Source organism: Ostrinia nubilalis, chromosome 26, assembly GCF_963855985.1.
Source record: "Ostrinia nubilalis chromosome 26, ilOstNubi1.1, whole genome shotgun sequence".
NCBI classification, from domain to species: Eukaryota; Metazoa; Arthropoda; class Insecta; order Lepidoptera; family Crambidae; genus Ostrinia; species Ostrinia nubilalis.
In genome coordinates, this window is record NC_087113.1 from 8110224 (window position 1) to 8137577 (window position 27354).

The 27354-nt window shown below is 36.4% G+C and overlaps 1 protein-coding gene across 1 annotated transcript in view; it reads right to left on the reverse strand.

The window, feature by feature from the left end:
- Window positions 1–649: 649 nt before the first annotated feature.
- LOC135084565 (homeobox protein OTX1) overlaps window positions 650–27354 on the reverse strand; it is a 67450-nt gene continuing 40745 nt past the window's right edge. The window contains exons 3-5 of the mRNA XM_063979327.1: window positions 9691–9845; window positions 2832–3617; window positions 650–2418 (exon numbers count right to left, since the gene is read on the reverse strand). Of these exons, the coding sequence (XP_063835397.1) occupies window positions 2128–2418; window positions 2832–3617; window positions 9691–9845 (1232 nt within the window). The 3' untranslated portion in view covers window positions 650–2127. The remainder of the gene's footprint in view (window positions 2419–2831; window positions 3618–9690; window positions 9846–27354) is intronic.

Genomic DNA, 27354 nt, shown 5'->3' on the forward strand with positions numbered 1-27354 from the left:
ATTTTAATTATTTTAATTTTCATACTAATCGGATTTTATAAAATTTATTTTGTATGAAAATTAAAAAAAAATAAAATTATGATATCTCTGACTTCTTCACCATACCATTTATATGCCCATGTTAACATGGACTAGTGTCGGCTCATATACCCATTTACCTAACACCCTGTATAAATTACAGAACTGTGTGCTTTTTTCACGGTAGGTATTTCTACATTTCTGACGCATACAGGTACCAATTGAAGTCGGTAAATAAGTCTAGTAAAACTGTAAATAATCAAATTCTACTGCTTTTGAAGCTTTTCCTTATATTTCAATTCAAAATATTCTGCTTCTGTCATTGCCATAATGCTTCAAATTTTTTGCTATTGGGCTTTAGAAAAGCTTATAAAATATGTATTTTCACTGCTACTTTGTTTATTCTAGTGTTAGTGAGAAGAAGCAGCACACAACATTCACTATTATTACCCAACTAATATTAATGTATCTTTTTTTACATGTAAATTAGGTTAGTTTTTTTATTTATGACTGCCGTCAAGTTCTCAAAGTCTAAAATCCTCACTGAAGCTTTTGATATCTAATTTCATCCAAAGTTTTGATATCTTACCTTTCGAAGGAATAAAGTATTAAAAATAAAACACACCACAAATGTATTTTATATGTATATATTCGGATTCAATATTTCAATAGCTATCAATTAATAATTAATACAACTTAACTTAAAAAAAATACACTGACTCTTCATCCAACGCATAGGTACAGTAAGTACTTACTTAAAACTAACTTAGCTATGTCCAAGCTTAAAATGTACTATAAATTACAAATTTCATTACATTTAAATACTACGATTTGAAAAATAAAAATATAAATTAACTAATAATCTCTTGTAAATCTTCAAACTTTATTACACTTACGTCCCCTTTAAGAAATCAGGGAAAAGTTTTTTGGCGAGTTTACATTCTGTTTTCAATGTAAATACAATGTAAACAAGATAAAAAACGTTGTAAGCATGAGGTTTATTTAGCTACAAGAATGTATTGCTTGCACTTCTGTGCCATCAACTGGTAAAAATAATTACACCCCCTTTTGTTTCGAATTATAATTTAATTCAAAATATACTCTAATTTTAAATTTGTAAACACAAAGTTAACTTTGTAATTGAATGTTTACATCGCAAAGTCACTGGTCTAAAACGGGGAAGGTATACCTTAAAATTACTCGTACGATATAATCACATATACATCGGAGCACACACATTTACAAATTGTCTTTAAAAATAAAAACTCTTAAACACAACTATTTACAATAATAAAACTATGGTATATTTTACGCTTTATTTTAGCGAATTTCGTCACTAAACATAGCCTAATTATTTCATTTAAATATAAGTGATATGACTCAGGTAGGTATTTATACACAGGAGTTATAAAGCAAATATGAAAGTAATTTTCTATATTACACCAACTTAACATTGCGGGTTTACAATTTTTTTGGCAAATAGGTTTCGCCATTCGATTCTGATTTAGGCCCTATGAAAATATTAATAAATTAATGTTCGTTGATTCTTGAAGTTAAAACAATGTCCCTTGTTAATAAATGCAGCACTTTGTTTTGTATTTTATCAGTACTTAGTAAATTAACAAATCTAGCAAGGTTTAATTTCATACAAGGGTAAAACGGTAAGGCGAAAAAACCAAATGTTTACATCTAGTTTACATTAGGTGAAGCTGTTAACAAAAAAAGTATTGTCTACGAAGAATCACAGTATGACCTTAAGTCTTGCTCAAAAGATTAATTTACTTTTAGTACAATCCCTTCGTCGTGCGTATGATCGGTTTACACTGAATTTGGTTGTTTGTGAAAAAGACGTCGAAATTAAAGCAAAAAAATTCATGATATGTACTTAGATCGCAGTGTTACCGACTCTCCGTCTAATCCCGTATATTTTGTGAAAGCATGGCGTTCGAAAAGTACAAAAAATATTCGGCTACCATCCGGAGAGTAGATCGGACTGCGAATCGTCAATTGGAAGCTCTAAAACAAGCAAACTCTTTGTAAACCGACCAAGGATCGTTACACGGCCAAAATTTACACTCTATTTACAACCTAAATTAAAAGACTAGAACACTACACCATGTTTATGCCGTATTTTTCTGGTGCAAAGTAACTGTTGCCGGAGTTCGAAAAGTTCGTGATTTGCGATGCTTGGAGCATGCTTAGATGGGGGGAGTTCTGGGACTGATTCTCTGGCGACTCCGGGCCTGATGATAGGATGTTGTGGTGGGAGGGCCAGGCGGCTGGTGGCGAGGGGTTCCCGAAGGACACCTGGTTGTAGAGCTGGTTCCCGTTGGCAGTTAAGTTGTGGCCGTGGTGGCTGCCGTGCGCTTGGTTCACCGCTGAACCGTTGAAGTATTCCATCTGCGGGAGAAATTGATGGTTAGTGTCATGTTTTAATTTCTAGAGCTTTAAGAGAATGAGGAGAACAGTGGTGCCTCTAATTTTGTGATGTTTGTGGTGGCTGATATAGTCCAGCCAGTGCCTTGTTTATTGTGAAAACGCGGGCAAAACGCGAGTATAACGTATGAACGCCGCTTTAGAATTTGATAATAGTTACCTATTACGGAAATTAACAAGGTAATCCCGGTATTAATAATCCGGATATTGCTTAAAGGTCTGAAAACCATTACAGCGAAATAATCATGAAGGATGTGAACTGTTAAACTAGTAAAATAACAAAGGAGATACGATCTAGATACTGTTCTTATAAAGGTCCTAATATAACAAGAAAAGCAATAAAGAATTTGAATTTGTATTTAATCATACTTTCTTACCTGACTGGGATAATATGGCGAATTATACGCGCTTTGCCCGTAGCCCTGGTGATGGTGCGATGAGGAGTAGCTCCTGATGTAGTCCGAGCTACCAGGCCAGTGGAAGCTGTTGTAGCTATCAGGGTGGTACACGTTCCCTGGCCCGTTCAGGCTCTGAGGCGTTATAGGGGGAGACGGCGTCGTCATTATCGAAGAATTCGACCCCAGAGGAGTCAGATTCCCCGTGAGCCGAGAACTGTACTGATCCTTCACCAGACTACTCCCGAAGGACTTCTCTGAGTAATCCAGTTTACTCGCATAGTCTATTCTTTTAGGACTGCTATAAAGCTCTTGTTTTGGGGTCACACCGTACCCGTGGACGTTGGAAAGCGCCTCTGAAGGCGAAGACTCCTTTCCACTCAATCTTAGAGCTTCGGAGTTGTAGTGGTGTGACAGTGAGGTTAGGCTGTTGTTTTTGTTTAAAGGGGAGGAATCGTAGTTGGAAGGTGCTGATTCTTTCTTGCAAATGACATTGATTGGGGGACTGACCGAAGTTGTTGGTGTTATTGGAAGATTTGGCGACGAAGTCGTGATGCTAGAGTTCGTCGTGGTTAGGCTGTTAGCGGAACTCGTTAAGGTTTTCGAAGTGGTTATTTTCGAGGTAGAAGATGTGGAGCCTTTCAGGCTGGAGCTGGAGGTGATGGACGACCCGGTTTTCGAGCTGGAGGTAGACTTGCTGGATATCTGGGTGTTGGTTTGCTGCTGCAGCTGCTGCCTGCATTTCGCCCTTCGGTTCTTGAACCAGACCTGTTGAAGAAAGGATATGGTTATTAGTTTCTATGTCTATGTTATAAAAGTATTAAAATCAATGTTAAATTATAAGGTTAAGGCACACTTATCAACCCGGAAAGGGATCAACACCGTATCGCCTTTTGCGGGACAAAACGGTGCGCTATAAAAATGTCCAAGGATATTATTATATAGTTACATTATAAAAAAAATAACTAGGTAGGTAGGACGAAATGAAGTAACAGTCACCTAGGTGGCTTACGTGTGCTTTTAATTTATGCAGTAGATGTAGCAGGTTCGATTCCCGTTTGGACCTAAGAAGGAAATGAACTCTGACATTTTAGTCATGAAGTGAAAATAATTGTAAACAATATGAACTCTGCAGAATTTAGTATGACAGATGCAATTTCAACTTCCTAGCGTTTAGAATAAGTATCTCCTTCCATTAAGGATGTACATTATACAATAGTAATTATGATTGAAATGACCATAATTTTGACCCTATAATAGGTTCTATAAGCACTAATTTTGTTTCTGAAAGTAATTACAGTAATAACTGCAATCTTGTCAGTACTTTAGTGTGTGTGTGAGCTAAGTTTATTAGCTACCCGACTGTGCCTGGAGGAGGGTTAGGTTTTTCGAGTGTATGTATTTATAAAATGCTATTTACGTAACTAATACTGTTGTTTATTAAATAAAATGTTATGTCAGAAGTCAGAATCCCTTGATGATTTTGGATCTACTTATCTCTATCCAAAAATCATGAAAATTGGTAGGTACAGGACGATTGGAAAAGTATTGAGAACGAATAATTTCACAATTTAATAATCCGAAAATTACAAGAAGTTGAAAATGTTGCGTGACGTCTCACTTTTGTAGATTTTTTACTAAGAAGTAACATCATGTGACATTGCAAGTCAATGTTTCACTGTAATTATTTGATTAAGTATGAAAAAAATTAAAAAAATAGCTGTCCATTATTTTTTATTATCTCTCTAGTTTTTCCGCCATTTGTGCATAATTAGTTGTTTCGTTTAACAACAGCTACTGCATTTATCCATTCGTCCGACAAATTATTTTCCTGGCCCTCATTCATATCAGTAACCTCTTTCAAATAACGCATCTGTTGCAAATAGGGGCCATTTATTGCTCTTTTTGGGGTTCCGTACAAGCAACTGGGTGTAATGAATTAATATTTTTTGGTTGCAAGTTCGTTACATAAAATCTATAGGTACTAATACATATTAGTTTGAACGCTCTAATCTCAAGAACTGCTAGACGGATTTCAAAAATTCTTTTACTGTTGGATATGTACGAGATCCCTGAGTGCTATAAGTAGGCTATGTACCACGGGCGAAGCCGGGGCGGACCGCTAGTTTATAATATAGCTTCTGCCCGCGGCTTCGCCAGCGTGAATTTCGTTATATCCTAGAAAGTTAATTTTACCGGTAATATTTTTAGATTTGTCTCATATTTCAGGAATGTACTATGTTGATACATAGTACCACAGAATAAGTAATAGTACAGGTACAGAAGGATTACTCCGCAAGACGATTTAAATAAATGCGAGTCTTGCTACGACGCGATACAGTGGAATTCAGCTCGCACAGCACTAAGTACCTACAATTTTATTCACCTACAAGTTTTGTCTCTTTCTATCGCGTGCCTCTGAACTCTTCTTACGCTGTTAGGGTTGCTGTCTAGTAGTGTCTAGTAAAAAAATAATTAATCTACTTATTTGTAATGAGGTACGTATGTAGGTAAGTACGCATTGATTATGGAAAACCTTGGGAGAGGCCTTTGTCCAGCAGTGGACGTCATTTTTGGCTGAAACGAACGAACGCATTCTGAGCAGTAGTCATGGTAGGTGAGGTTCCTATACTATCCTAAGAATTATTGATTACCTACATGGCCAACATACCTTTCAGCATCTTTGGGAAGCGAAAAAAAAGATAAATCCGGTAGATTTCTTTTCGAATTTAAACACCCGAACGCCGCACAATAATATTTCTTTCTCTTTATGTCCATTTTTAAATAATACTTCGATCATAGAATTAGGTACTACAACGCACGCCAGCGTCCTGACGGGCGCGCGCGTGACACTCGACTGATATAATACCCGCCGGCGGGGCGCTTCGCTGTAGGTAATTATCGGATGTACCGCGCGGAGTGAGCCAGGCCTGATAGTACATTCCAACTCATGATTGAGTAGTCTTATTTTAAAAGGAAGCCAACGATTTAATTTCACCCTGTATAGCACCTACTTAGGGGTAAATTCACCCCGTCGCGGGAGATAACAGAATGCACAGATAACGTCAATTAGGGTACTGACCGGGCGGTTAAAACTAACAGAGGATCAAAGATAAGTTTGTTTGTTTGTTGGCAGTAATTGGCAATTAAAAAAGTTTGCGAATTAAGACATTATGCTAGTTTATTCATAGTGGGGCAAGCATTCTTTCTTTTTGGGAAAACGTGTAACATGAGTTGATTTCTTTTTAGTTAATTAATGAATGGGTTGTAGAACTTGTAGAAGTTCTCAACTATCTTGCAAGACTACGAAATATATAAAAAATGAAATAAAGGTTTCTATGTCATTGTGGTCTCTATACATCTATTTTGGACTATTACGAGCATTTTTTAGTTATTTAACTTGAATTTGGGCAAAAATTAAACAAAACTAACGGATAGAATTGTTAATAATAAAGCTTCTGTAGCTTTTTTTTGTTTTTGCAGGAAAGGAAATTTAATAATGTCTGTTAATCTGTAGCTTGACTGCATAGTAATATGCCTTTGCCTTGTCTAATTGAAATAAAACAATATCTATGGTAAGGGTATTCTCCAAAAATACCCAGCTTTTGACAATTTTGCTTGTATTCCCAATAATAATCATAAAACTACTAAAAATATAACATTATAGTTATAGTTTTAAATTCATGACCCCCTGCCGACTCACGCTTGCCCAACTTTTTCCATACCGTATTAACTCATTATTCGTCCCCACAATGGACCATTCTGCCAATTGCTAATCCTCCTACAGCGTGTCCCGGCACGAAGTCTCGTCAAAACACCCTGTATATCATCCCTAAGGTCATAGAAATAGGGTCGAGAATCAAATTTGCATGTGTGGAGTGATGACTGTTGTTTTTCATTGTTGTTTGTTATTGTGCGAGCTTTGGAAGTAGGTATTAGAAAGCAGTGCTAAGTGGTTGGGCGAAAATGTGCATACGTTATGGACAGTGCTTAATTTACACTGGCGCCCGTATTCACAAACGATGCTTGCTTAAGTGAAGCAGCAAATCGAACGCACTGCGTTGAATAGAGCTCTGTGGTTCGTGTGTGACCCAGTGCGTCCACGCACTGTGAGACCTCATAGTAATGTTTGTGAATACGAGCGTATTGTTGTGATAAGTGCGACAAGATGTTTTTGAGGTGTTGGTGACTCTACATGTTTTTATAGTCTAAAAATATTGAAGAAATTTTGATGTTGTCGGTTTTTAGGGCACAGACATCTTGATGATACTAAAACGTTTCATAATAATAAAAAAACCTAAATACTTTTTTGCTCAGCAGGCAGATGATTTACAAAGGGAATTTTTTGACAGTTTTGTCGTTAATGTTGCAAAAACTATAACATTTAAGTTATTATGTTTCACACTATGGAATAATCTACACGTAAGCTACTATTTTCAATGCGAAAGTAACCCTGTATGTCTGTTACGTTTTCAGGCCTAGACGGATTTTAAGTACTTGATGCTGATCATTTGCAAGATAATCAGGAAGATGAACATATTCTACTTTCTTTCGCAAAAATAAGTGAACAAGGAATCAAGATTTGAGCAAAGGAAATACGGCAAGTGCAGTAAGACCGGTGCATCCGATGACGTCAAAATTATAGAGCTATCCTTGTTGTAATTTTAGATCTTCTATCTTGGTAGGCCTACCTAAAAGTTCTAAAATGTGCTTGAAGTATTAATTATACATACACCCAAATCTAACAAAAAACCCTGCCTTGTCCCCAGAACTTGGAATCTTAAAATCAAGGGCATCCTCGTCGGCACCCAGCCGTCACAATCTCGTTACGTTAACGGCCCAACAAAGGAGATTCGATTTTCAAATTCGAATTTGGAACGCTAATTCGATTGGCGCACTAATGCGGGAGTCGTGTCGGTATAAATAGGAGGCTGAACGAATTAGGACCCAGTCGAGCGGGCAGTGTTGCCATTGCTATGGCAATTGCCGTGTTTTAGGGAAAGATATAAGGAAGTCTACGGACTACGGCAGCAATTTTTACGTTAATTTTGAAAGGTCGTATTTTGGAAAGAGTTACGGAAAAATAACGTACCAATCTCTGACAAAAGAAACCTCATTTGTAGTTTTATGACTAACATTTTTTTAAATATCATATTTGCAATGATCATTTTTAGAAACCCTTTATTCATTGACTTTCTTTCAATTCAAAATGCCCCCTCAAAATTTTGATGCGTGGTTGTCTAAGGCATGCAATGTTACTGATTTTAATGCTACGGCAGCCGGAGATAGCTTTTCCTTATAAACACGGCATTTTTCCCACCAAACACGGCAATAAAAATTTGCTTTTCTTTATAAAGACGGCATTTTCCCACCAAACACGGTAAAATAAAATCGCTGGCAACACTGGACCCAGTCGAGCGGCGGACTTCGGACGGGGTGCATGCGTCTTAATGGCGTGGATTACTTTAAGTGCGCGCTTTGTAATCTTCGATCGATCATTTCTGGGTGATCTGGTATGATACTCAAATTGTCTTATATGAGTGTCATAGTTAATGAGGCCTCATAGTGCGCGTGAACGCACACGCTGACACACGAACCAATCACAGAGCTCTATTCAACGCTGTGCGTTCGATTTTCTGATTCGCTTAAGAGATCGTAGCCTTAACGTTTCATAGTCAAAAATTTAAAATATTTAGGATAATTACGTACACGTTAAACCTTTTGATCTAAACTGGTCATAAACCAGGAGCCACATTCTACTATAAATAAACTAATATCAAGTTTATTTGTTTTGTCTTAACTTAAACTTTATATCGGACAATTCTGAGAGAAATAAGCACATGAAACGACACTCATGGCGGCATTGGCATCTTAAATCAAATGATTATTCTAATGTGATGGCACTGTAAGTAAAAGTAGACTTTGCATCAACATTTCTTCTACCTACCTTACCTACTCGTGTGTTTCTTCAGGGTGTTATCAAAATAAGATTTTGTGATATTCTTGTACATTTTAAGCACAGAAGATCGTATTAGTTAAAGAGTACTGTACCTACATTCCTACAGAGTATCCAAGCGTTGGGTCCAAGACGGTTTAAACTTTTAATCCCGGGTGGCGAGGTGGATTATTTTAATGTGCTCTTAAGACGTTCCGGGTGGTAATGGGGTGCTTAGAATGGTTCAACAATCTGTCTGTTTGATCGTAGCTACATACATCATCGATGATGATGTAGTAGAGATACTTAATGATGAGATTGTATTGGTTTAATTTTGATGAAATGGTTTGTCATATCAATCATTTATTTGACGGAGGTCCTAGCGGCGTTGAGAACTTTTAAAATCCAATGATTTCCAATCAGTCTGTTAGAACTTAGAAGTAGTTCGCATTGAGCAACCTCCTGAAACTTTTATAAGGTCATTTGTCCACTGAACAGACGGTGAAACGCAACTGCAATGAAACTGCAACTTTCTTATCATTCTGATGAATGAAACTGAAACTGAAAGTTTCAAACTGGTCGCGTCATGTGTGGTCTCTCAACGGACGCTATGGCAGAAACTTAGATGTAACTCAAATTTCGTTGCAGTTGCGTTTCACCGTCTGTTCTGGGCCCTAGTGGGTGGACCATAATATGTAGAAACCCTTCTGGTCTCCTTCATGAAAATAAAATGGTATGTCAATTTGACAGAATTTGGCATTGAACGTCAAAAAATCATAATAAATGGAGCTCTCTAATTTTGTCTAGGCATATGGAGGATTTGGCCTCCTACCTACACCCCTCATGCTGATACAAAAATAAATCCCTAGGAAAGTAAAAATGATGGTAGTTTTGAATGTATCTTACCTGTACCCTGGATTCAGGGAGGTTGATCTTCAGCGCGACCTCCTCCCGCATAAAGATGTCGGGGTACCGCGTTTTCCCGAATAAAGCTTCTAGCACATCGAGCTGCGCGCGAGTGAACGTCGTACGCTCGCGTCGCTGCTTGCGCGGGTTCACGCCTGTGGACAAGGAAATAAAGGCTATTAAAATATTAATATAAATTAATACAAACGCACCTATTGCACCGATTGATTTTCTGGAAAACAGTACTCGGGAATACAATCCCGCAAGAAAATCAGAGACTCAAGTCCTCACTACAGTCGATCTCACACGTGTTAAAAAAAAGGATATCGAAATTGTGGTTGTTATTTATCGTTATTTTATATCGGTATTTAATTAGTTATTATAAGCACGTATCCAAACGTAGTTAGTTTCTAAGCATGATTCAGGATGTGTATCCGAGATTCCTTCTTCTTGATTCGCAAGGCAAAATGGCGATAGGCAATCTTGTAAGTTCTGTGTTTAATCGAAAATAAAAGACAGTATCTTCACATAGAAACAACTTTTATTTACGTCTCCAAGGCGGAGACACCACAGTGGTATTATGAAAATAAAATGTTGGAAACATCCTGTTTTAATTGATAGATTGCGCAAACGCCTACTGTGTTACTAAGACGGCGCACCATCGGCATCACAAGAAACCGAATCATTGTACGATGACATAGGCAGAGGGATATAGTCCCACAAACATTTTCGACTACGAGTATAGTTGTCTATTCACATCACTGAAAATTTTGCTTCCCATGGTTTTAATTATGCCTGTCAATTGAATCAATAATTCCCAATAAATTGTGTAAAAAATTAATGAAATTTTAAGCGACATTGATTGTCATGTCGTCAAGCTTGTTATGACTCGACTGGATATGATTAGGAACGGTTTACAAACGGATTAAAAGATAAATATTAATAATAATGACATAGTAGAAGTAGAGACAGAGGCTTCATCCTTCTTTAGCGATTTAGAATTAGGACTCTCGATCTAGAGAAGTCCATTAATTTAAAACCAAAATCTACTGCTTAAAATCAACTTCCGAAAAAAATACGTAAGATGCAAATTCTAGTAAATTATCAAGTAGTTTATTTGGTACATAGGCCCTTTCTAGGGCACTTATACACGTCCCAAATACATATAGCTTGCCCTACCACCACTTCGGGACAACATATGGGCTGATGCTGGAAGAAGTGGCGGAAGAAACTCAGTCACTTTTGTCAAATACTTTATTGCACAACAAGTGTACATTAGTGTATTAAGTACATATGTATGTGTTACGATTTATTCAAAATGTTTTACTCTACATTAGTCGTCAAATTATAATAAATTATTATGAGAAGAAGCAATGCAAGAATCTCAATGTTTCTTGCACTGCTTTTTCTCAGCACTGCCCACATTATTGAAAAGTGGTAGAGTTAAATGGGAAGTAAAAGCGCTTTTTAAAAGCTTTTTCTTAAAAGATCAATTACTTTAAATAGGAACTAATTGGCCTACCTTACTGATTAAGCTTCCATTATAACCAACTAAGCCGAACGTGCGAATATAATCATAAAAATGCAAATCAAATCAAATAGATACCAAAACCTGATTTGGGCACTCAAATACTAGAGACTGTTGTTTCGAATTGAGTTTTGGAAAAGTTTTTCGGGCACGTAGGAGGCCGTAGCGTGGGCAGGCCTCCCACAAGATGAACCGACGATCTGGTGAAGGTCGCGGGAAGAACCTGGACCCGGGCAGCGTAGGACCGTTCGTTGTGGAAACCCTTGGGGGACCATAAACCTTTGTCCAGCAGTGGACGTCATTTGGCTGAAATAAAAAGTTTTTAAACTATACCCGAGTTTAGCTGCTTAAAGAGTTTGATTTTGAAAATTAAATACCAATATGTGACATTGTAAAGGAAGGAATACAAAATATGGTTTTATAATAATATGATGGTAATGAATAGCTATCATTAATAAATAGATCAAAATTTTGCACCATTTTTTGTTTTTGGACTGGATGTCGTGTTTGCTAAAGTATAATAGGAATAAAGATACTTTCACAATACATATAGCATAGGTACATGTACTCGTATGTAATACCAAGAGCTATTGTAGAGCTTTAATATTAGAATCAAGGAGATTTAGCAAAATCAGATCGCCTTAATTTTATTTGGTAGAGTCGATCATTGCGTTGCTGGATATAGGCCTATGTTCAGCAGGACGTCCCTGTGGCTGAAATGATGATCATTGCAATTATAATATGTATAAGTTACTTCATATTTTATTTAAGACGCGAACAAGCTTTTGACAAAATGTAGTCTAGTAACTTTATCACTATCAAATTAAACATTCTTTTAACCATAACTATTGTAGGTATGCTACAGTCAGTCTCACTGTAAACCAGCGCTATGAGAGTGTTTAATGTTAAGCAATAAATTAATGTTAATTTTATGATAAACGAACTGTTACAAATTATAATTAATTTATGGATAGCTCTGATAATATTAATATCGGTATTTTGCATTTAATACGTTGACGTATGAATGAACGGTAGTAAATAAAACGAGTTATTGATTTAACTCATTTATAGTTGTTGGTTAAATATTACTGTTTTTTCCGTGGTTCCATCCTTTCGTAGTTACTTTTGGACTGTTAAGAGACGTGAACTGGTATTTGCAAAAGAAGAAATGAAAGAGGTAAGTAAAGTTCGTTAGTTTCAGTTTGAATGCAAGGCAGTTTGAAAAGCAGTAATTAAAAAGAAAAGCAATTAGGCAATATCTAGAAGGTCGTAGACTTTTCGCCAGACGTTTTTAATTCTGACCTAGATAGACAGACTTTCTACCTTCAGTGACAACTAAGGGACTAAGGCTGATGTGCACCATCTTACTTTTTTAACAAACGTCAAATCTGTCAAACTCATACAAAAGACACTGGTTATTGTTTTAGTTACGGTTCAAGTTACGCGGCGCAACTCGCCTTATAGAATAAATGAAAGAAATGATGGCAACTGAGCTTAGATTTCTAATAATATTGTAGCATTGTTCTGCATTATTTTTAGAATAAAACTCTTTGGTTACTTACTGAGCCAGAGCTTCTTATTTAAAAGTATAGTTGCAAAAACAAAAAAAAACGACATTTACCTTATGCGCTAATAAGATTGATTCTTCGCTCTTCCCGGGTATTTTCCTTTAAAATCCGTTTCCCAACCTTTACACCTCGTCATTGGCAAATGCACAAGCCGTGTGTGCCACAAAAAAAAGATTGATTCTTTTTAATTTGAATGCAAGTCAAAGCCAACATCTTGGGGTCATCCTCATAATTTTTTTTCTTTCTTTAAAAAGTTTTTACAAAAAATAGATGTAATACATTTAAAATTATTTCTACAACGTTTAAAAATAGACTGCTCACTTGCCTTGCTCTATATTGAAACTTAAGCTCATGTTAACACAACTAACACGCTTGAAAGTTTCTTTGAACAAAAACTTCTTTCTCTAGAAGAATTTGGGGCCATTACTCATTTCTTAATTCGTTAAACAAACAGACAGACCTCGTGTCAAACATGTAATCCTGGTTTAGAATATTAAATCATTAGTAGAGACTTTACTGTATTCATACGTGACATCTCTATTTAACGCCACAGGCTTGCGACAGACGATTTCTTCAAGCAGAATGATGAATTAAAATTGATACTTGAATAAGTTTACTTTTATCTATCGTACTAGCTTTTCTCCGCAGTTTTGCCCGAGTGAATTTCAGTCTGCCTATGTTACTCAAAGTCGTGACTAGGCATATTGATAAAATATTTTAAGAATTTTGACATATTGGTCAAAATGACTGGTTTTTGAGCTTTATTCGTTACAAACATACAAAATACTTATAAATCTTTCATTTTATATTTTGTATAAATTTATTTCGCCGAAACTATAGTTTTTCTATCAACATCCTACCTACTTCAGGTTGCCAATTTACCAGTAGCTCTACTAAAAGTATCTTTAAAATTGTAGTTCAATACGAGTACATTATGTACTTATTGCTGAAAGAAGCAATTAAAAGCACTGGTTATATGAACACAATAAGCATTTCTTTGATTAGAAGAAAATTGGCTTAAAGATAGCATAGAAAACAAGAATGGTTCACATTTTATTTACGAGTATATTTATCCCGCGAGTTACATACTAAGCTTCTTACCTTTACTACAGTTAACGATACCGTATTATTTATATTTAAGTACTATTTATATTACACTAATAATAAACTAGCGGTTATTCCTGAATTTACCGCGAGTTCAATTTACAACTTTGTTGTTTTAACTGTTTATGTAATGGACAACATAAACTGGCTTTAGCGCGATGTATCGTAAACTTTAGTTTATTTAGTAAACAGTATTGCGTATAACATAAGTATATTGGTTAAATTTATGATGAGTGTAGTTGTAGGCTCTAAACTAAAAATATAACAACTCGGTTCAAACTTACAGACTAACGCCCGTATTCACAAACATTACTATGAGGTCTCACAGTGCACGTGGACGCACAGGGTCACACACGAACCAATCACAGAGCTTTATTTAACGCTGTGCGTTCGATTTGCTGCTTCACTTAAGCAAGCATCGTTTGTGAATACGGGCATAAAAGCTAGTGAACGCCAGACCTACGTTACTTTATAAGAGCTGAAAGTTTGTCAGCGCATGCTCTCAACATAGGTAAGGACATTGGTGCATCATGAAGTTTGGGTCATCGTGGCTTTGGCAGCTATGTCAAAATGATTGACTGGCAAGGGACGGTCAAAACTCTGGCTGATGGGGAAACAACTTCTAATTATTGCCCAAAAACAAATATTATAACAAATTCAGCTTTTATGGTATAACGTAAGTAAAATTACAGTCTAATGAATATACCGTAAAAGTTAGGCTTACAATAATTAGGCTTTAAGATTGGTTGAATTTCAATGTTTGTTAACTAGTAGTTAGTTCTGAATATAACGTTCCAAAAGTTCATATAGTTCTGTCGCTTGTTGCATCTTTGTGGCAGTTCCATAGAGCACATAACACGAATCGTAGACAAAACTCTATGACAAATGTACATGAAAACTTTTTCTATTAAACCTTGTCTATGAATGGTCAGAACAGACTGCGTGTCTCGTCGAGCTTTGTCTATGACGAGAGTAGAGCTTTTATTTTTGTCTATGGAATGTTTTTGTCTATGCCTAAGTGAGTTACAAGCATGTCTAATGAATTGGTAGCGATCTTCTTATTTTGTTTTCATGAAATATTGTGCCCCCAATACGTCACGTGCGTGTCAAAGGTTTGAAAGAAATACCTACTGTTGTTCATCTACCCACCTTTTTAAGAGAAAGTCGTTCTATACTACCACGCGACTTCTCGGCTATTTTTCAATACATAGTAATTAGGCCATGTTATTGGTATTGGAAAATGCTGAGTTGAACCTCAACTATACAAACTATAACAAACGTCAAGTCTGTAAAAAAAACATCGGTTACAGTATAGTTAAGGTGCCATGGAGGCTAAGCCTGAGTTGCACCACCAAACTTTGACCGTAACTATAACGATAACCCGTGATTTTTGTATGGAGTTTGACAGACAGATTTTTGACGTTTCTTACAGTCAAAGTAAGATGGTGCAACCCAGCCTAAATGTAAGCTTGATTCGATATTATTCTTTCGCTGAAAACATTGTTATTATAATACCAAAAGCATTTTACGTCATTATCGAAGCAGAAACTTGCAACCAAAACATCAATCCAAATTGTTGCCAGGCTTTCCGATCTTACGGATTATAAATGAAATAATACTACGACCATTCCCCTCTGGAAGGCCAAACAAATACGAAAACTGTCACGTTACCTTGCCATAGAAAAGTGAAAATAAATAGAACGACATCTGTCCCTTTCCCTCCTAAATAGAAATGGGGTACGCGAGTGGGACGGATAGATTTCAATTGTTATGCCCACAATGGGCCCGGGCATAATCCGTACGACACGCGGGACTTTTTTCAGAGTGCGCTCGATATTATCTGTGGCTGATTTTTGATAGCTACCGAGTAGGTAATACTTGTTTATGGTCGTGGTTGTCTATGCCCGCTAATGGTGTATTCTTGTAGACCTCGTTACGGGCTATCGAAGATCCGAAGGTTTTAGATGTGGTCGATAATAGTCCACTCCATCGGTTCAACTGTACTTACACGACAGAAATGCGTAAGCCGTCTGATACACCTTATTTGTTGGCTTTGGGACATAATTTTTGTTTAGATTTGACTTTGAATGAGCAGAAAATGAAAATCTTGTTTACGTTTGACTGGAATATTGACAAATCTAAAAGGAAAACCGACCAAGAGCTGAGCTAGTTAGTTTAGCTTCGCTCGCATAGCTGACATAGTCTTCCATAGTGTTTCTATAGTTTGCACACAACTATGGAAAACTGCGACAGCTATGCGAGTTAAGCTAGATGAACATAGCTTAGATTTTGGTCTACAACCTGCATTATACATGTTATATTTTTAAAGACAATTTTGTGATTTTAATTTAATATTTGTATGAAGAATCTGCCGATACCAATGTGTGTCCCAACTATCGGTCGACTAAAAGTCTGTGGCTAAGCTAAATATCGAAGGGGTTTGAAATAGAATTTAATAAAATCCTAACATTTCAGTTTTTCCTGTTTCAGTAGTTATTTATGGTGTTCAACTAAGTCGATTTTTACAAATAGCGATAAATACAGATAAGATAAATAATCAATTATATTTGGCATTGAGCTATCACGATAAGTACCTGCAATTACATAGGATTTAAACGATTATTTCTCGAACACTGATTTTGTACTTTGAGCTACTGAAAATGTTGTAGGTACCTACATAAATAATATAAATATCACATACTTTGGTTAGGTACCTGAAATAAATAGTAACTAACTATACTTGAAAGAAACAAAAAAAGGCTATCTTTGAAATCCTGGCTGAAAAATTTAAAAGTAAATCTCTACCAGACGAGTTCTTTTTCTTCTAAAATTGCCAAGGCTTTGAACAATGTATTTTATGTTTCATTTCCCGCTCATGCCATTTCATTTATAAGCAAACCCTCATAGCGAATGTGACAACAAATTATTTTCCCGTTTTTCACGGTGTTTGACCCCTGAGCATCCCTCGCTTCTTTTTTAATGACCTGTAAAATACTTAGGGGAGACACACAGCTGCGGGCAAAACAATACAACTTCAAGCATTTTGGATTTTATGCCTTTGCTTTAGGTGCGTTTAAGAAGTGCGGACAGAAATGGCGGGCTGTCAACTGTCACTTTGACAGTCCTCGAGGGGCGTTAATGGCGGCGTTCGGATTTTAAACCGGATTGTTGTTTTAGATCAGCGGTTGCGTTGCGCCTGAGGGGCAAACTTTCAATTAGATGAACTGATTCCGGAGCTACAGTTTCTTGGGGGAAACGTTGTTAGGAAAATTAGTTTTCTGGTTCGATTACGTTGTATTGTAGCGATTTGATGTACGTATTAAGTTGTTTTGGATAAGAAAAGGGGGCAATGCAGCATTTAATGAATTTATCCTTACAAGCTTAAAGGACTTATCATAGTAATATTGATCTGTCCATCTTAGTCTTGCTGATTAATAAGGCCTCCTCAGGGCATGCTACTGAGCCCATTTTTTAACAGCATTCTTTGGCATGGCAAATTGCCACAAAGACCACCTCTAGAAGGTAGCTATCAGAGACTGGATGAAAAAGCGGGATATCATTGTCTTCTTAACTCCTTAATCTTCTAACTTCTAGTCTTTTTTAGTCAGCTTTAGTCTAGCAATGATTAGTAGGACTTCTACTGGCTAAAGTAAAGATTAATACAGAAAAGTTTAACTAAAAGAAGGCAGTTGGTTATAGAATGAGAGTGTAAGAGATTCTCTCGTGTATTGACATAGTTTTAATGGCAAGGCTGGGTCCCAACGACCCTCCCACATAGTGAGGGTAAACAACACTAATTTATTTCATTGATACGTTCTTCACGCCTCAGGAGCTAGTTGAACAAATAAAATTAACACTTACTGGGGTTGCCATCCACATAGCGCAAGCCCGCGTCCCTCTATAAATCATGTTAACACATAAATTGCTGGCAACACTGGGGGAAGACTCGCCACAGATTAGCGTGGAAAAGTTGCCAAGTTTGTGCTTTTCAAACTAAGTTGTACCGTAAACTTATAGAATTTGGGTGCATTCTTGTTTGAATAGAGTTGGCCATAGACAGTGACGGTTGTGACATAGCAACTTCGCCTTTAAAATCATAGATTGTGGGTGCAATTTTGATTGATAGTTGGCATGCAATGAGTTTTTATTACCACGATAATGTTGCCAGAACTGTCGCAGGGGTGCTAACCGAGTTGTCAGTAAATTGAAATTTATCTAATAAATTATTGTTCGTTTGCTACATTGGGCAATATAATGCTAGGGCGTTTGGTTTGACATCAATAGGGTATTTTAGATTCATGTGTATTTTTGATTATTTAACTCAATTTGACATGGTATACAGACAATATTTGTAGTACAGTAACATACATAAGTATTTATCATAAAATTTACACGATATAGTATAACTAATATTGTATTTAGCTCAGCAAATTTGTCATTTGTCTATGTCTAGCTATTTGCAAATCGAAAAATATGACTTTAAATTTGTCTATTTTTTAAAGAAGAACGGTCATCTGTGACCCAGACCCGACAGAAACGAGACATACCTCAGTTTTTTTGTCATGTCTTAATTAGTTAAATTATATATTTTTTATATTCGAAATTATTACCCTTTGTTTTTGTTCAGGCGTCATACAAAAACTAATACAAAATGCCTATTTATCATACATTTACCAATTTTGGTGATAAATAGGCATTTTGTATTAGTTTTTGTATAACGCCTGAACAAAAACAAAGGGTAATATTTTGGTATTATACATAGATTTCGAATATAAAAAATATATAATTTAACTAATTAAGACATGACAAAAAAACTGAGGTATGTCTCGTTTCTGTCGGGTCTGGGTTTTTTTTGTATGGGGCGAGACCGTTCTTCTTTAAAATTATTACTATTTCTTTATTTCCTTTTATTTTACAGAAAAAGCAAAGGTTGTAAACATAGAGTCCATTGTAAGTACAATAGGTACCAAAGTTTTTTAATCTACAGACAAAAGAAAGTGCCCAATCACTGTTTAGTTGGCGCGATAAGGACAGCCTGTCGCGCTATCTCTGTCACGGATTAACTTATCACGAGCTACCGTAGGACTGGGCGAGAGAGATAAGCATTCGGTTCTCGGGTAGGTTCTTTTGTTGGTTTTATTGTTAATTATTATTTTATGATCGGTAAAATATTGTTTAAAATGGATAAGTTCTTTGTAAGCTTATTTTTAAGCGAGAAAAACTTTGGTATCATCGTTTTGCAAACAATGGAACGACTTAGTGATGAAAAGGAATTTTGATGATGATGCCATTTTATGGAGCCCAATGCTCAAAAGGTCATTATCATCATTGTGTCATTTATTCTCCACTGCAGGAGAACGAATCTTTCTAATTTCTAAGAGGCAAATGGAGGACTTGGCCTACACTCCCCACGCTGGCCAGACGGGTCTTGTCCCTCAATCATTTTGGTCTTCCAGAAATAAAGAAGAATCTTTAGATACTTTGATAGATCGTATTTGGTTTGTTTGGGTTTTTATTGGCGGTCAAGCTGTAGATCCTGGCTACACAGGAGTTGCAGCGGTGGGAACGAGAGGTGGGAATCTTTTATAGAGCATTGTCTATTCCCACGAGATTAAGACTGGGTTCCACCATCTTACTTTAACAGAAGTCAAACGTCTGTCAAACTCCACACAAAAAATCAGTTGCAACTGCTCGAGCGGTTCGTGTATGTGCGTCCATAGAACTCTGCAGTTCACTGTGCAGTCGCAGCTTGAAGCTGTCGACCCTGATTGCTTCAAGCGGTCCTTGTATTGCCGGCCTAAGTGTGACTTTTATAAACGAGCTGCAAGTGTCTTCAACTCCTCAACAACTTAAGTGCGTAATAATATTTATCCTTCTAATATATTCCCAATTAATCTAATACTAATACTTCCGACCCACTCCCTCCAGCGGGCGCGAAGTGCACCACAAATGTGACCGACACGTGCGTCTCACGGTGGGTGAGGACTGATAACTGTATTGGTGGCTTTTGGATTAGATGTTGCTATGGCAACGGGAGGTAGGGAAGATTTGACTGAAAAGAGATGCTCCCAAATAAATTAATAGTCCAAAAAACTAAAAACACGCTTTTAATTACTGCACTAAAGTGCTCGAAAAGACAAATCCAATGAACCCAAACTCGATGCGATTCCGCCGTTTCGTTAAAGAGTTCCTATGGCCACCTTCCAGTCCCATCATTAGACCAGCTCGATGGTACCATAATATTGTATTGTCAATCATCTAATCTACACACAATTGCCAAGTTTCATGATGATATAAGAATTAGAAGTGCGTGTAATTCAGATTCTTAGATTCCATTACATATTTACATACACGACGACCTAATAAAAGCGTGTTAAAAAGTGGTTTTTAACTGGTGAAAATCACAAGTAACCCATGGTTTTTATACAAATTCTGTCAGTCTATAACTTCTATACCCCGTTGGTTTCGACTTTGAGCTTTCGGTGGGGTAAAATGTGCATTATAAGAAAACTACTGATACCCAATTTAGTTCCAATCGATTTTAGGGTTTTCGTCCATAGCTAGATTATGGACCTTCTCCTTTTAATTTTTTTTATGAGCTAGGTACGAGTATCCTCATTAAAAAATCAATCTTTATACTTGCTCCTATGCTATCATATCAACTCTAGGCAGTTGTACTAATAAGTAAGGGAATTGATGAAAATCAGCAGTTAAATGAGAAATACTTGCTTTTCTACCTCTATTTAAAATGGGGATTGAACTTGAATAAAACGCAAACTTAGAGAGCAACTCACGAAAGAAAATGACTGAAATTAACCATCATCATCATCATTTTGTTTCCCCTGTAGGAGCATGACTCATGATCTCTAATAGGCAAATGGTACTCTGTAGATGCAAGATCACGTTTCACTTCAGAAGCAAAACAGGGTAATGATTTGAAGGTAATTCATAAATTGGTTGAACTAGTCGCAACTCTAACCATTTTCACTCAATATTGTGATAGCAATTTGAAATACAAACAAAAGTTCGGTGTCAAACATAAGCACTCGTTTCAAATGAACGTGGGAGATGTCGCCACGTGTTCGACCCCAGTTCAATGAATAAACAATTACATTTTGGCGCGAAGTTGCTTTTGACTGTGGGTACTTATTCTCTATGGTAAGGGCTTGTGTTGCTACACTACAAAAAGCTTCTTGAAATGTGAAAATAATACTGAGTTATGGGAGCGACACGGAGAAGTGACATTGACATGTTATGACGTGACAGAACATACAAATCCCGTTGAGTTTGAAGTCCCAAAAATACTCTCCCATTCTGCTCCCGTACCTCAGGCACTCACTGAGTAAAGCGAGAGACCTATAATAACTATTTAAATTCTAACCCCCTTACTTTTTATTAAAAGTTACACCGTTGTTGAACACTGTTCTAAAATGACATTTCCACTAAACGTCACTTTAAAACACTGTTCAACGAGCGTGTAAGTTTTATTAGTAAGGGGGTAATTATATTGTTTGCTTAACACTAACGCCCGTTTTCACCATCAATTCCTAATTTTTAAGTGACCCCTATGACAACAAAATTCTTGTTATTTGTTACCATAGGGGTCACTTAAAAATTAGGGATTGATGGTGAAAACGTAACATAAGTTACCTTAAATTGAGATTTTTGTCTAGCTGCGTGCATAAAATTTTGATAGGTCTTTTTCCAGTAATTTTTCATATTTTTAAATATTTTATCGGAACTCCAGGGAGGGTTACTCGTGCCCTCTAGCGATGCACTCACCAAAAAACACAAATAAACAACAAAACGTGTTGACTTTGCAATTAGGCGGGCGTGTGCCGCCCCGGGCAGTGCAAATGTATTTGCCTGTTGTTGTAGGGGTAAAGGGCGGAGTGGAGAAAATTTTTGATTTTCACACCTCAGGAAAACACTCTTTATTAAATCTAAATATATAAAAGGAGAAACTGACTGACTTAGTGACATATCAACGCCCAGCCTAAACGGCTAAACGTAGGCACTTGAAATTTGGAAGGGACGTAGCTTAGGTACCGTAGAGGTGCACTAAGAAAGGAATTCCCGAAATTCCCGCGGGAATGGGAATTAGCGGGAAAATCCTTTTGTATGAAAAATCTAAACCGCTTAAGTTAGACGCTTGAAATTAGGCATGCAGGTACCTTAGTAAACTTAAAGCTTAGTTACAACAGGATATTGCAAAATTCCCACGGGAACGGGAGTTAGCGGGAAAAATCATTTGTATGAAAAAATCTAAACCGCGTAAGATAGATGAGGGGGTAAAACGGGATCCACGCGTACGAAGTCGCGGGCGGCCTCTAGTATTGTATATGAAACAATAAATTGTTGCGGAAAATGAAAAAATTGTCTATCTGCTCTTTGATTTTTGCATCGCTGCGGCACACATCATCTTTATTTGGCAGCTGCGATACAAGCGTGAGCTTAGTGCAGAAGCCGCTGAAAATGTTTTATCTGTACTACTTCTTAGAAATAAAGCTATTATTTATTTATTTAATTAAGCATTTATCCAATTTTGTTCTATACGTGCTTAGCTTTGTCACCTGCTGTTTTCCCATTATTGTTAAGCTGCTACCCTATTAACTGTATATAGTGATTGCAAATAAAAGATTTATCTATCTATCTGTTTAAATACACTGCACGCCCTTGATGTTGACTTCTAAAACACTTAGCTAAATGTTTCTGATGATGTTATCGTGATTTTTATTGTAATGTGCACTGATTGTAATCATTGATTTCACAATGTCTACACTTCTTTTCTCAATATTCAAGTGATTACTTTTAAGGTATTAAGTTGTTCTTTAGAATGATTGGTAAATGATGTAAAATATCCAATTGATGACCATGACGGTCGGTGGCACTGCCAATCAAATACATTACTTTAAAAAACTTTCTCATTACCAAAACACTAAACTCGATAAAGCTGTATTCTTACCCAAAGATTAATCCAGCACTTGTAAACCGTGGATTTGCTTGGATTAACCTAGTTATTGTGTAATACCCTGTATTTAGTACGTAGTTCCTACCCTGCTACGAGAACATGACTTCAAGCTAGTAGTGAAAAGGTTTAGAAGTGATTAATTTCTTCAAGTTTCACTGATTGTGACTTAAAGAAAACAGTTTAATCGTGGAAAGTGAAAAGACCTTAAAATTCAAAGGCTTTTCTACTTTATTTTTATTTTAAATCAGGCTTGTCAACTTTAATCAAAAACCATTCAGTAGATTAATCATTTTTCACCACTGGTAACGAATGGGATTTTTTCTCATTCGTAACCAGTGGAAACTACACTAGTGGCGACGACTGGGAAGAACCGATATTCTTGAGACACTTTCCCTATTTATAAATGACTGAAGACTTTCATCAAAAAAAAGCATTTTAGTTTGCGCCAGTGCCACACAATTTAAGCTGAAACACTCAAAATAGTGATTTTCATGAAAAGATCATTGTTTACGACGACAGATAGGAATTGCTTATTGCTTACACTCCCTCGCTTAAACACTTAACTCTACATCATGTTTTAAACTCATTTAACATTATTCGCTTCTAAACCTCCTAACACGCAATGTTTCATCTAACCCTATACCTACCCCTGGTCTCACAGGCCCATCGCATAAATAAACAACTGCAATACGCCCGTTCACACGGCGACACAAGTGTTGTTACACACGGTGACAATTTCGCCACGTAAACAACGGGGGGGTTTTGATTTTTTAGACGAGCAAAATAAACTTTGATGTTTATGTAGGTGCGGACGTGATGGTGTTGTTTGTTTTTGTTTTGTGGTACGAATAAAATAAACAGTTGTATAATGTTGTTGGTTAAGCATAAAGGAAGTTAAAAGTGTAAAAACATGTCAATTTTCATAAACATTTGCCACTTATTATTTAAAAAAAACCTTATTAAAATAAATATAAATCTTAAAAAATAAAAACCCAACAAATACTAATACAAATAATGGGAAAATCCAACCCCATTTTGTAAAATTTTCATGATCAAGAAATATTTCTTTAATATTTGTACAAACAGTGTGCAGGTAAACAGTATAATTAGTTGTAAATTATATTGAAATTTAACTGTAATTAACTATCGAACATTATATTCCAAGTTTCCACGAAAATCACAAAATTTTCACCGAATCGACAACTTTAAAAACACTGGTGACATCCTGCAAAATTCCCAAACAGTTTGCAAATCAGCCGTGCGCAATCCGAACTCAATAAACCAGCGGGGGTCTAACGGACCAACACTGACACAAGTGTCGGATTTCTCACGCTGTTTAGTTAATCAATTAGGGCGTTGTTCTCGAGTTTGCACCCTGATGGTTGGCTTTCTTGGGAAAATGTTGGGGGTGTTTGGTTTTTATTGGAGACACTGAGAGTGTAATGCTCGTTTTCACCATCAATCCCTAATTTTGAAGTGACCCCTATGGTAACACGTAACAGGAATTTTGTTTTCATAGGGGTCACTTAAAAAATAGGGATTGATGGTAAAAACGGGCATAAGTGCCTTAAGCATTGCGAAACTTTTCTGACTGTGAAAAACGGAATTTTTGTTTTTTCTTTTTTTTGTACCGCCAGAAAACCAGTGTCTTGGCACTTGGCAGTTAAATGTCAACTGTCAAGATGATACTGAGTGGGTGAACTCTTTGACAGATTTTTTTTCTTTTTCTTTCCATTGTATTTTGTATTTATTAGTAGTCAAATAAATTTTTTTTCTTTCTTTCTTTCTTTTTGTAAGGTGTCGACACTGTATTTAAAATTAAAGTTGTTAATTTCTAAGTAAATTGTGAACTTTAATCATAAGCAGGTAATTAGATATGTTTTTTAATAACTAAAATGCTGAAAATACAAAGAAACTAGTTTTATTTTGATTTTCATACAAAAGACATAAACGCGTCAGATGAATTCGTAGTCAGTAGTGTTAATTTAACTTTTATTTAGATTAATGTTTGCATTTTTTCTATAACTATTGTTAAAGTGTTACTTAATAATTGTTGACTTAGTTATCTTCGATTTTTGATAGATGACGGTACTAAATACTAATCAAGATCTAAATCCATTATTTAGCATTCATTTATACAAATCCATTTTATTTCTGTAACTACCTACTTATCTTTTGTCTTGTAAACTAAAGTTTCTATCAAAAAAGATTCCCTATACTCACAGTAAGCTAGAAAACATATCCAAACCCACCATAAATGTTTCATCAAAAAACCTGTCACCATAGACAAAAACCCATTAACGTACGACAAACCATAGATAATTGTGAAAGCTCAATACGGTTATCTGTGGTAGCGAAATTTAAAAATTTCAATGACGTACCACAGATAACGGCTGACGGTGACAAGAGCATTGCATTAAGTTGAGAAAAAAAAAACAAATACGACCTCAAGATGGCGGCGCGACAAAGGAACCGACGGTAGCAACTCTGGGACTTGGTATTCATAAATGATAAATTTAATATAATTTATGGAGGCAGAAGTATTAAGAGCTGTAATTTGTGGCTGGTTATTTATTTTTCTGTTTGCTTTTTGAAATGGTAGCGGGCTATTTTTAGACGGAAAAGATGGAACTTGTTGTTAAGATGGGAGTCGACTTGTCGTAATCAGGGGTTATTTGAAACGTTGCTCAATCTTCTTTACTCTACAATATGACTTTGGATGAACATTTTTTATACAGGGTGTCCCAAAAATTAGTGTCAAGCCGAAGCCCAGAGGTAGAGCATCACTAGGGCTACCCAAATCACCGAGACTTTTGATAGTTATCGAGTTGTGATTTTTTTTTACAACATACAGGATTTTAGTTTACATTCGTGTTATATGGATGTACCTAAATACTTCTGAATCAGCTATGCTTAGTATTCATTTAATAATCATAAAAAAAACAGGCATGTAACTTAACTATTCGCACCACAGTGACCAAAAAAATGCCTAAGCACAGAAATTTAAAACAATCATAACTCGAAAACTATCAAAAATTGCGGAACATACATGGGGGTGATTCGGGTAGCCCTAGTGATGCTCTACCTCTGAGCTTCGGCTTGACACTACTTTTTGGGACACCCTGTACAAACACATGACGATACAGGATGTCCTTTTATGTAAGCACGAAACAAAAAGGATTCACTGTTCAAATGAACAATTTTCCCCAAGAGAAGAAAGTTCAAATCTTATTATGCTTAATTAAATAATATCTAATAGCGGTTAGCTGTGTGTCAGGAAAAATTCATTGTAATTCCACAATTTTAAGCTCAGTTAAAATAACTTTTCGTCAATTTTCATTTTAAAATATCATCATGGTCAATAATACGTTAATTATGTCACTAGAGGTGGTATTATCGGCTCTGAACAATCACCAGAGCGGCTGATAAAATATGATAGTTAATTTATACAAGACTCGTTCTGGCCCCGATTTCACGCGCCCGACGTATATTTATATCAGGAGTATACGTACAGTTGATTTAAAATGAAGTGGCGCGTTGAAAACGTTGTGCAAGACAATTATTATGTTTGTTGTAGGAGTTGCGACCAAAATTGTTACGAAATCTTCGCAAAGATATGGTGATTGTTTTGGCAGTCTTCTAGTCAAAGTAGCATCGATAGATCAATTTTGTGATGTTTTCGTTACATCTTATTTAAAAAAATATATGTAGAGTTTAAGTAGGAAAACTGGGGAAGGGAAATAATACAGTTTGAAGAAGGAAACGGCAAATAAGACCTTATTACGACGACATAATGATGGTACAGTGATTTGAAGATGTGCTGTCGTCCGTACAAAAGTAATTTCATATAGCTCTGACATCCCTGTTTCAGATCTGAAAATATAAAAAATATGAATTTGAACACTTTTGCGGAATAGAGGCGACAGCATATGACGCTATACCATCTATCTAAATCTATACTAATATTATAAATGCAAAAGTATCTCTGTCTGTCTTGCTTTCACGCCTAAACCACTGAACCGATTTTGATGAAATTTGAGATAGTTTGAGTCCCGGTTTTTGAAACAGGAACCCGCGCGATAAAGTTTTTCTGTGACAGACAAAATACCACGCGGGCGAAGCCGCGGGCGGAAAGCTACTCTTATCTATAAGTTGATGCAAATTTGTAACAAAATATCCAGTACAATCATATTTTCTGACCCTTTACGTACAAGGTGTGCCAAAGTATGATTCTGACTCAGAAGTGAGTGCCTCATAATTTCTGAGGCACTCGTTTCGTATCACTTGTGAGTCATCCATCATGCAAGTCAAAGACCGCCGACTGGCTGATGACGTAATACTTGGTAGTGTAGACAGGAGTCGGAATAGGTACTATTAGAGTAGGCGCACACCGTTGATTTTTCGTCGGCCGATAGTTTAGTCGGGCAGTTGATCAGTATGGGCATGTATGGGAGTGCGCACACTACGCCGATTCGATTTGGCCGATTCTTCAT